This window comes from Poromitra crassiceps, assembly GCF_964638095.1.
Source record: "Poromitra crassiceps genome assembly, chromosome: 6".
NCBI lineage: Eukaryota > Metazoa > Chordata > Actinopteri > Beryciformes > Melamphaidae > Poromitra > Poromitra crassiceps.
The window spans coordinates 10,559,825-10,569,824 of record NC_139627.1 but is presented as its reverse complement, the minus strand read 5'-3'; the positions used below and the strand labels follow the sequence as shown (position 1 = coordinate 10,569,824).

The 10,000-nt window shown below is 42.4% G+C and overlaps 2 protein-coding genes across 3 annotated transcripts in view; one reads left to right on the top strand and one right to left on the bottom strand.

Annotated features, from left to right (window-relative positions):
- LOC310777691 (transcription factor 4-like) overlaps positions 1 to 10,000 on the top strand; it is a gene marked incomplete at both ends in the record, with an annotated part of 428,152 nt that overhangs the window by 112,563 nt on the left and 305,589 nt on the right. The window lies entirely within an intron of this gene.
- Positions 5,718 to 9,426, bottom strand: LOC310778876 (uncharacterized protein). 2 transcript variants are annotated; one of them, XM_083639332.1, is made up of 5 exons: positions 9,310 to 9,426; positions 9,058 to 9,202; positions 8,560 to 8,659; positions 7,304 to 7,432; positions 5,718 to 6,152 (listed from the first exon to the last, which is right to left on the bottom strand). In XM_083639332.1, exons 3-5 carry the CDS (start codon positions 8,647 to 8,649, stop codon positions 5,814 to 5,816), a joined length of 558 nt encoding a protein of 185 aa, XP_083495458.1. In that variant the 5' UTR covers positions 8,650 to 8,659; positions 9,058 to 9,202; positions 9,310 to 9,426; the 3' UTR covers positions 5,718 to 5,813. The 2 variants fall into 2 exon arrangements, with proteins under 2 accessions (XP_083495458.1, XP_083495459.1); XM_083639333.1 differs by having other exon boundaries at positions 9,058 to 9,174; positions 9,310 to 9,415.

Below are 10,000 nucleotides of genomic sequence, written 5' to 3'. Positions count from 1 at the left end.
CGTCTGCAGCCATGCAAAGCGCTAACGGCTCGTCGGGAGCAGTTAGGGGTTCAGTGTCTTGCTCAGGGACACTTCGACACACTACCGGGCGGAGTCAGCCTCGAACCGGGAACCTTCCGATTCCCAGGCGACAGCTCTACCTCCTGAGCTAATGCCGCCCCCAATAGAGAGCCGCAGGAACGAGTCCGGAAGTCATCGATGCTCACACTCCTGGTTCTTCACTGTTTCTGTCTATGGGATTTTTGAATGGGTTTTTGGCGCGATGCTTCTAATAAGGTCTCTGGGCAACGCAAGCTTAATCAAACGCGAACCAGTGTTTAGTAATATCATCTTCACACACGAGGACCACTTTTATGAGCTTTGAAGCTCTTACGTGCCGTTAAACGGGCGGCTAGCTAGCAAACGGCTAAATGAGACTACAGTACACTGTTGAGTCGACGGGGATATTATACGTCAATAACGTCACCACTTCAAAGGACGAACACGGAAATTCTCTTTCCCTCACCTGGTTCAGTCCGGGGTAATCAGTGCACAGCAGCGCACACATCAACAACAGTCCAGGTTGAGTGGTGACGTGACGGGGAAGCCTATGCGACTGCCACTGTGTAGTTCTGGATTAGCTTAGCACAAGCTTTTTACTTCTAGGGCTCGCATTGACGCTTCAAAACTCGTGAAAGTGGTCCTCATGTGTGAAGATTATCCGGCTGAACACTGGTTCGCGTTTGATTAAGCTTGCGTTGCCCAGAGACCTTATTTGAAGCATCGCGGCAAAAACCCATTGCGTCATCGCTGCGGCTCTCTATAACACTCCCCCTGGCTTCAGTCTGTACCCAACAGGTCCATGGAGGAAGGGCTGGTCATGGCTTCTTCTCTTCATCGTCTCCTCTGTATAACCTTATTATGTAGTGAGTTAGCCATATATACTCTCTCTCTCTCTCTCTCTCTGCCCTTCCTCTCCCTCTCTTACCCCTTTTCTCCCCCGCCATGACTCCTCTCTCTTCCACCCTCTCTCTCCATCGCTCTACCCTTCTCTCCTCCTCTGTCCATGCTGAGGAGGCCCTTCTGCCTCCCTCCCTACCCCGGGAACCCCTCACCCCGGCTGGGTGCGGTGCCAAGGTCGCCCCCTGTCTCTCCCTGGAGGCCTGGAGCTTTCTGTTCAGAATACTTAAACAGGAGAGAGGAGAGGGCAGAAAAGAGGGGGGGGGGTGGGGGATTTAAAAGACAGCGAACTAAAACAAGACTATGCAAAGTGGAAACATACAAATGAAAATATGAATGACAGGGTGTGCAATAGGGTTGTCACTAGGGATGTTCATCAATTATCGAAAATCGATAATTGATCGTTAAGGATTGGAATCGATCCTGTGGCATTTGGATCGATTTTTTTTTTTTTTTTTGGGACTAGGTTTGGGTGGAATTCGTTCCTCCTCGCCCCACTCCATTGCACAGCCGACTAACGTGAGGTGGAGCTTCATATAGTCTCTAGTTTTCTGGCTGGGCACGGGCCTTTGTGCCAACAAAACTGTTTTAAACATGGGAAATTCACACCGGCATGCGCCGGGGACAGCAGTGTTGGAGAGGAGACACATTGAAATAAAGAGTTCATTGAGGAGAACACGTTGTCTTTCGTATTTTCTGCCATAGGCATTCATTTTGTAAAAAAATATATATATATTGAAAATTTTCTAAGTATTAATATGATCGATAATCGATAATTGATCGTTAATTTTCACCAATTATCGATTTTGGAAAATTTTCAAAATGAACATCCCTAGTTGTCACGATACCAAAATTTTGACTTCGATACCGATACCAAGTTTAGTATCACGATACTCCTGATACGATACTGATACGATACTCGATACAGATACGATACTCGATACTAATGGATAAGAAACAGAATGTCCGCAAGGTTGATCACATTCACAAATTCAAGGTTTAGTAACACCCTTAACAGTCACTGTGGGATTTAAGGACACCTTTTGAAATGTGGCTCTCTGGTGTTAGAAGACCACCATATTAACTGAATGTTTCTGTATTAGAGGAATAACTAACTGAATGTTTCTGTGTTAGAAGAATAACGCCATATTAACCGAATGTCTCTCTGTGTTAGAACAACTCTCGTAACGGGACAAGCCCGTCTTTTATTGCCATACGCCATAATGTAGGCGAGTGGTTCCCAAATGGTGTGCCTACTGTAGGCACACTGGTGTGCCTTAGGACAAGTCCAGGTGTGCCTTGGGATTTTGCATTATTGCAATTGCAAATGTAGCCTAAAAGTTTAAACTATACAAAAAGTGGGTGTGTTGCTGCTTTGATGTAGTAATTTTGCAAAGTTTCAAATTAATTCCTAGAGTAATATATGTTGTCAAATTGTAGGCTATTTGACATTAGTAAATAAAAAAACATTTAGAGTGATAAGAGTAATAGAGGCTATTTTGCACTGATAGACTTAGGCTATATAGGTGTGCCTTGAGATTTTGTGGTGCCATTGGTGTGGCTTGGGCACAAAAAGTTTGGAAACCACTGATGTAGGCTATCTCTATGCATCTCTTAATACAATATTTCTCTTTACACTCTTTACAAATTATATAGCCATGTACATTGCACTCTTCACAATCCTGTGATATCAGTCACTGTTTGTTACAGGTCCTTTGCCTGTCTCATTGAAAATAGAACACAATAGAAAAATATGAACTGCAGCACTCTGCACAGCACACTGTAGGCTATGTAAGATGGGTCAGACTGAAAAGTTATTAGTGTGTCTGTCCAGTAACACACGATAACATAGTAAGGGTAACCCAGGTTATTTCGGGACACATTACAGATGTCACTCAAAGGCCACACGCGCGGGCTTTACCGACGGGTCCTGAAGGTGTCATGTGCATCGGGCAGACTGGAGAGGATGATGCAGTTGCGAGTGTTTGTCTGCTCTCAACTCCGTGAATCTGGCTTTAATCTTCATAACAGCGGCTCATTACCCGCTGTACACAACGTCCACCGGTTCTACACAAGCACTCGCGGGTCTCTCCTCCTTTCACCGACTCTCTCACTAATCTCAGCGCTGTTTACATGCTTTTCAGGTCGGCTAGCTAACGCTAACACGCTAGTTATTGTTAGCTACTTTAGCTTAGCTTTCTCCCTCGGTAAGATTCATGTTTGTTACGCATAACATTCGTGTATATTTGCTGGAGGGGGAGAAGTCTCCCGCTAGTGTTGATATCCAGTGTGATGGCAGAGACACTGGGAAATTTGTTTATTTGTTGCGTCGCGTGTAACGTTAATTAGACGAGGAATCCCGCAACTTCATTTTAAAAGCACAGCAACGAGCAGTTAAAGTGATGGTACCGAACTTTGGGAGCTTCCAATACCGAACCGTTTTAAATAAAAACTTAAAAGTATCGAAAAAGTATTGAAATTTCGGTATACCGTGCAACCCTAGTGTGCAATGTTACACAGGACTTTGACTGTCTAGTTAAAGTCACCTGGAGTTTCCCCTAAATTTAACATATTGACCCGGGCCAACTTGCAAATCTTATCCTATTTCAACTGTTTGTAACCATGGTAATTAGACTTGGGACAGAAGCATCCTAACTTCCCAAAATCTAAAAAAAAAAAACTCTCCTAACTGTTAACTGTTACAGTAGGCCATCCTAACTCTTCAACTGTCCATAAACACCAACTGCCTTTTAGTTTAGCTAGCCTAACTATCCATAAACATCAACTGCCATTTAGTTTAGCTAGCCTAACTGTTCATAAACAACAACTGCCGTTTAGTTTAGCTAGCCTAACTGTCCATAAACACCAACTGCTGTTTAGTTTAGCTAGCCTAACTGTCCATAAACACCAACTGCCGTTTAGTTTAGCTAGCCTAATTGTCCATAAACAACAGTTTAGTTTAGCTAGCTTATCACGTAGCCTACTTTGATTTGGAGTTTCTTAAGCGCCCTCCACACACAATCCGTGGTCAAACAGCTCTGTGTCCGCTGTGCCGTTGTTTTCTATGGGGAGAGTCCTGCCTCCCAACTATGAGGCAGCGCTAGCCTTGTCGTCGCACACCGCTCAAATTGCCACTGTGCTCTGAGGTCAAAGTTCAAATTGTTTAAACTTTGACCTACTTACCGCTGACCTTTCTCTGCTCTACCTCGTGGTGAGAGAAGAGAAGATGGCTCATCATGTGAAGCCAGCTTTAGAGCTTATTGATTTGGAGATGCTGTTTCAACAAATTTTCCTAACTGAGCAGCGATCGATCGATCTATCTATCTATCTATCTATCTATCTATCTATCTATCTATCTATCTATCTATCTATCTATCTATCTATGTACACAGTAAAATTTGCAGTGTTAAATCAACACTTAAAGAGTTATTTTTAACACTGGCTCGGATAACATATGGTCCCACACCACAGGGTGTTAAAGTTACTCTTGACATAGTGTTGATATTTCAGAGTTAATTCAACTCTAGAAAGAGTCCAAATTTAACACTGCATCACCCTGCACAACACTGAACAGTGTTAATAAAATATTACACTATGAGGTAATTAACACCCATAGTGTTACTTTTAGTTCACTCCGAGAGTTAATCTTAATTTAACTCTCCATCAATGTTAGAAGTGGTTAACACTAACACTGAGTGTTAATTTAAAGCTTACTCTCACCAGTGTGAATACAAATTAACTCTTATTGTATTTACTCCTTGTGGGAGTTATTCCAAGTGTTGATTTTTAATTAACTCCTGTCAGTGTATATCTAAATCTACTACTATACTTTAAAATTTGCATGTAATGTGAAAAAACAAACAAACACAATTCATTATGTCAATGTCTTCATTTATTGAAAAGCAAAAGTAGAAGATACCAACTTATCATCTGTCTGAATCAAATAACAAAGGCATATTGCGCAATAAGCACCAAGACTGTATGGCATTCATTTCCAAATCATTACTTCCATCCAACAACTTTACTCTTGGTGGACGGTTTGGCTGCTGGTTGTAAACAGTCAAAAGCATGTATTCTACCAGCCAGTTGTTCAGCATTTAGGAAGTTGCCCTGAATGTACTGCAGAAAAAGTTTCAGCTCAAACGGAGGGACCCCCTCTAAAACAGCATGCATTATGTCTACAGAAAAACTGTTGGCTGTGTGGAATTACTAAAGTGAATTTAACAGACAAGTGTGTTTCACACAATATACATAGTGTAGGATCTGTTTGCATAGTTTGACAGTGCTGTGTGTGCATATCGATAGTTCTTAGTACAACTTCCGGATCATCTTCAAACAATGCTTCTCAAGGAGACAGAAACGACAGCAACATCGAGCCCCAAATGACTCCACAAAGCCAAACAGACCATGCAAACCTATATTTTCCACAGTGACCTGAATAATAGTAGCACAAATCATGTGTTTAAACATGGGAATTTGAAGTCCCGCTCTTGAGCGAGTATACTTTCAAATCATTAACAAGTGGCCTTAAGTATCAAATTAAACCATAACACTATGTCCTGTGCATGGAATAGAGCACACAAATGAATATTCGTCTTTGACAACAGTCCAGATGTTATGGCTGTCTCATCTACATTAGCAGTCACCACCTCTCCTAGATCATCTAGGTCTACACTGCTTAAATGAACATCAGTGTCAATCTGTTGGTCAACAGTCTGTATGTTTGGTGTTTAAATGTTTCCTAAAACCAGAAAAAGTACCAAACAGTCACACGGCCGCATCCAGTCTGAACACATTGAAGGCAAAGATTTCTTCCATCCAAATAACCATGAACTAACCGGAAATGCCTAACAAGCGCATTTGAACTAGTTAACTCAGCATGACAAACAGAACACTTCATTCCTAAGCAGCCTTGCCCGGACTTCAGCAACACGGGAACTCTGCTTGACTTCGCAAACATCAACATTGTACACTGTGGTCTGGATGAATGTGAACATGTTGTGGAGCATGGTGTTGTCTGTTGTGCCAAAGACAAAATGTGCCTCAAACAGTTCATCCACAGCAGCAAGGGAAGAGGTTGACCTGTAAGGTGTGTCATTCTTGTCAAGGATGATGAAGAACTGGCGGATTGCATTCTTCTGAGGTCCAACAGCCAGGAGATAGGGTTGAGCACTAGTGATGGCATCAAGATGCTCTTGGATGTTTGTTCCGGTCTGAGAAGACAAACAACACAAACAGACGATTAGAATTACATGGTTGTAATATCAGTGTTATGCCGTGGAGTGCCGTCTCTCACCAGGGACAGCGCGCCCCTTAACCAGCAGACCTTGCTGTCACTGCTCCTTGGCCAGGGCTGTGGACTGGCCTGACTGGCTCCCAGGTTGAAAGCTGTAACAGAAGCTCACGCTTCAGCCTGGGAGGCAGCAGAGCGTAGCCAGCTTTCTGGGTCCCACCACGACGGGGACGGACTGTCTACAGTGCAGCTGCGGTCAGAGAGAGAGACATGTATGGCGATTTGTCTGGGATGCATGTTGTGGTGAGCCGATTGCATATTCCTTTGCATCTTCATTAAGTTTGCATGTTATTAGCGCAGAGCCCAGACATTAAATGGAAAAAAACAAAATGCTGATTTATTTTGAACCTGATCTCACACATACCTGAAAACTGTAAACAGTTTAGCAGCCATTCATTTTCTTGGACAGTTATTGAGTTGATTTGAGTTAAAGTTGCTGCTTGTGTTGTCATTTGTGCACGAATGAAATCACTGGCATCAACTTTGACCTCAAATCAACTAAATAACTGTAAAAGTAAATGAAAGCCTGCAAAATGGTTTACGTTTTTCAGATGTGTGAGACCATGTGCAAAATAAATCAGCATTGTCTTTCGTTTAAGTTCTCCTTTCCTATAAGAACCATCCTAACATAATGTCCACGTGATCTCACATCTTGTTTCGCTCTAGGTATAGTCACATATAGGATACACAGAGATTTCCTAAAATTCCAATGCAACTCAGGGTCTCTGCTGGCCAAACAGTATGGTTTCTGGAAGCAATGAGCATTAACAATAGTAAGGGTAAACACAGCCATAAGTGTAGTTAAGGCTGAAATGGACTCAATAACAATTAACCAACAAGAGTGTGCACCAGGGGAGTTTCTCAGTGGAAAATACATTTTCGCCGTTCGACTTGATTTGGTAACGCTGATTGGCTGAAGGAGTTGTCTGTCAAGGCAAGTACTCCCTCCCACTGAAATCACTGAGTGGCTGGAAGTCCAGACTGATACGTAAGCGAAACAGAATTTGAGGTCATGTGATCAGGATGTTTTTTTTTTTACCAGGCTATCATAAATTAGGGAAAAGTACAAACCTTCTTGAAGAGCACAAGATGTTTCTCTGCTTGGGATGCCGACACCTTTCCTGGTCTCTTCTGACCCTGGGCAGTGGGTGGAATCATCAGGTGTAACAGCAGTAAAACTGATGAGGTCACTGTCCCAACCTGTAACAACACAAGTTTGAAACACTTGAATTAATTTCTGTGGCCCTTCAACAAAATTCAGTGCATGTGCAATGTCAGCAGCATTTTTACAAAATACAGAAGATGTAGCAGTTCTATATTATCACAAGAAGGTCTTCCACTATTTTTTTATACAATATCTCAATCCAGCTTTAACACATTCACTGCCAACAGTTCTTTTTTTACTGTAGGTAGCTTCTGCCAAGAAGTTTTTTGAGGATTCTGGCTCATCTTTCAAGAGCCGAGGATTATTTTCTGCTAGGAGTTTGTGAACACAAAATATCTCAAAAGAACTAATAGAATGTGTGCTTTCTCTGTCTAAAAGAGTTAGTTTGTAGAGTTAGTAGTTATGTAGGCATTAGCAGTTGAATACAGCATGGTTTCAGCGTCTGAAAAGGAAAGCTCAGATAATTGCATTTTTGTGAAATTCGATAGAACAGGCAGAACAGTCACTTTAACCATTTATTTTTTTTATCCGCCATCCGAAAAAAAAATCATCGCACACAGAAAACCTTGCACACTGGTCCGATGCCTTTTATTATTATGTTCGTTGTTCTATTAGCAATACGAAAAAATAGTCCTCTCCTGTATCCACGTTACAATGTGACTGACAGATAGCAGCAGCAGCTGATCTGCAGCAGGCAGCAGTGACGTGGACTGCAGCTGGTCAGGGAAGAGGGGCCAGTGAGGTGAAGCGAGCCGCTCAGACTGGAGTGGACTCCAGCTGAGCGGGACTCTGCAACGTACCCTGCCCCTCCGTGTGTGACAAACTAAAATTTCCACAATGAGGAGGACATGCTGGCGTGTGTTTCCTTTTGGCTGCTTGGGGTGCGCACACGTCACGTGAATGCGTGCATCGTGCAGCTGCAGGTAATTAACCAAACAAAAAAAGGGGAAAGCCGAACGGCGCACAGTATGTGGACTGACCGGCGCCGGTCACCGGTCGAGGCCGATTAGCTGAAAATCGGCCATTTCCGGTCACGTGCTTATTGATCGGTGCATCCCTATTTTCAGTTACTTGGATTAGACCAACTTTTTAGAAGAAACTCAGTAAATTATCTCGTCACCGTTTCGTTCCATACATGTTTCTACTATTATTACAGTGTTACCTCCAAATGCTGTTTGTCTGTCTTTAGTCCTGCATCTCTGAATCGTTTTAATCCTCCAAGCAAGGTACCCAGCGCCACTCTCGCCATCATAGAAATGCTCCTTGGAGGGTGAAAGGACAACACAGACACTTCATTAAAGAGACAGCTCACCCTTAAATCCAAAATACATATTTTTCATGAAATCTGTAGTGCTATTTATGCATTGTTTTGTGTTAGATGTATGAGTTTGGGAGATATTGGCCGTAGAGATGTCTGCCTTCTCTCCAATACAAGAACTGGATGGTACTCGGCTTGTGGTGTTCAAAGCACCAAAAAATAAACAAAACCTCTTGTGTGTCTTTCCAGAAATCATGACCCCAAGATAATCCACAGTCCTCATTGTGAGCAGTTTCATGAGTATCCGGGTCATGATTTCTGGAAAGAGATATTGCTGCTAAAACAATGGTGCAATTTTTACTGGGGTCCGTCCGTACAAAACAAGCATGTTTGTCAACTTACTTGCTTGGCTTCTGTATCCAGCCTCTGGCGTTTTCTGGAAGGGCTCTCTGAAAGGTTGACTATCCGGGAGTCCAACGAATCAAGGGGTGATCGCTGGGACGCTCAGGAGAGGCTACCCTGGAGACAGATTATACCGTGGAGACAGCTAACCATGATTGGAGAAAAAAACATTATGTACAGTTCCTTCATAAACCCACCCCTTATCTAATGAACAGAAGCTTCACATGACAAATAACTGCAAAAGAAACAAACCTGTTTCATATTTGATGTTTAGCACCCCAGTTGATATTCATCATCCAACTCAGTCCCCGAAGTGTGGAAAACTTTGACACCCTCTGTTACAGCTGGGACACCAAACTTTGCAAATGCTGAAAACAGGCACAAAAGCTTGTGTAAACAGAAAGGTCATTGATATATCTAATGAGTCCACATTAGTCTACTAACTAATATTCAATGAAACTGGAATTACCATAAAAGGCTCAAACAAACACTATAAGAGAAATAAAATTACTGCATTTTAAGTAATGCATGCAGCCAAAAACCTCATCGCCAAGTTTCACTTTAAGCAACATGCTCCCTGCAGAGAGGAATGTGATCAGCACAACATTCTTCATGTTAAAAACTGCATTAATTTGCAATATAACAAGCTCATACATTTCAACAGAACAGCCCTGGTCAACTTTTAGGTGACTTATGTTCATTTTATTAGAGAATAAGGTTGTTTAAAGCCACCAAACAGCTGATAAAGTATCAGCTATTTTGCAGAAATGACCAGTAAGGTTGAATTCTACTTCATGTTTAACCATGCAATCTTGCTGAAGGTGCCACATCATGTTTCTCTACCTGCGTTGACAATGCTTGTGATTCCATCAGACTTTTCACAGCACGATTCAGAAGCTAAAATAGTGTAACGTCCTCTTGGGAGCTGCGTGTTTACGTCTCA

Excerpts from the sequence above, each read along its gene's own strand:
- LOC310778876 (XM_083639332.1), bottom strand. The coding sequence starts at position 8,649 with ATGATGGCGAGAGTGGCGCTGGGTACCTTGCTTGGAGGATTAAAACGA. Across the intron at positions 7,433-8,559 it reads CAGACAAACAGCATTTGGAG|GTTGGGACAGTGACCTCATC; the intron begins GTAACACTGTAA and ends GTGTTGTTACAG. Across the intron at positions 6,153-7,303 it reads ATCTTGTGCTCTTCAAGAAG|ACCGGAACAAACATCCAAGA; the intron begins GTTTGTACTTTT and ends TTGTCTTCTCAG.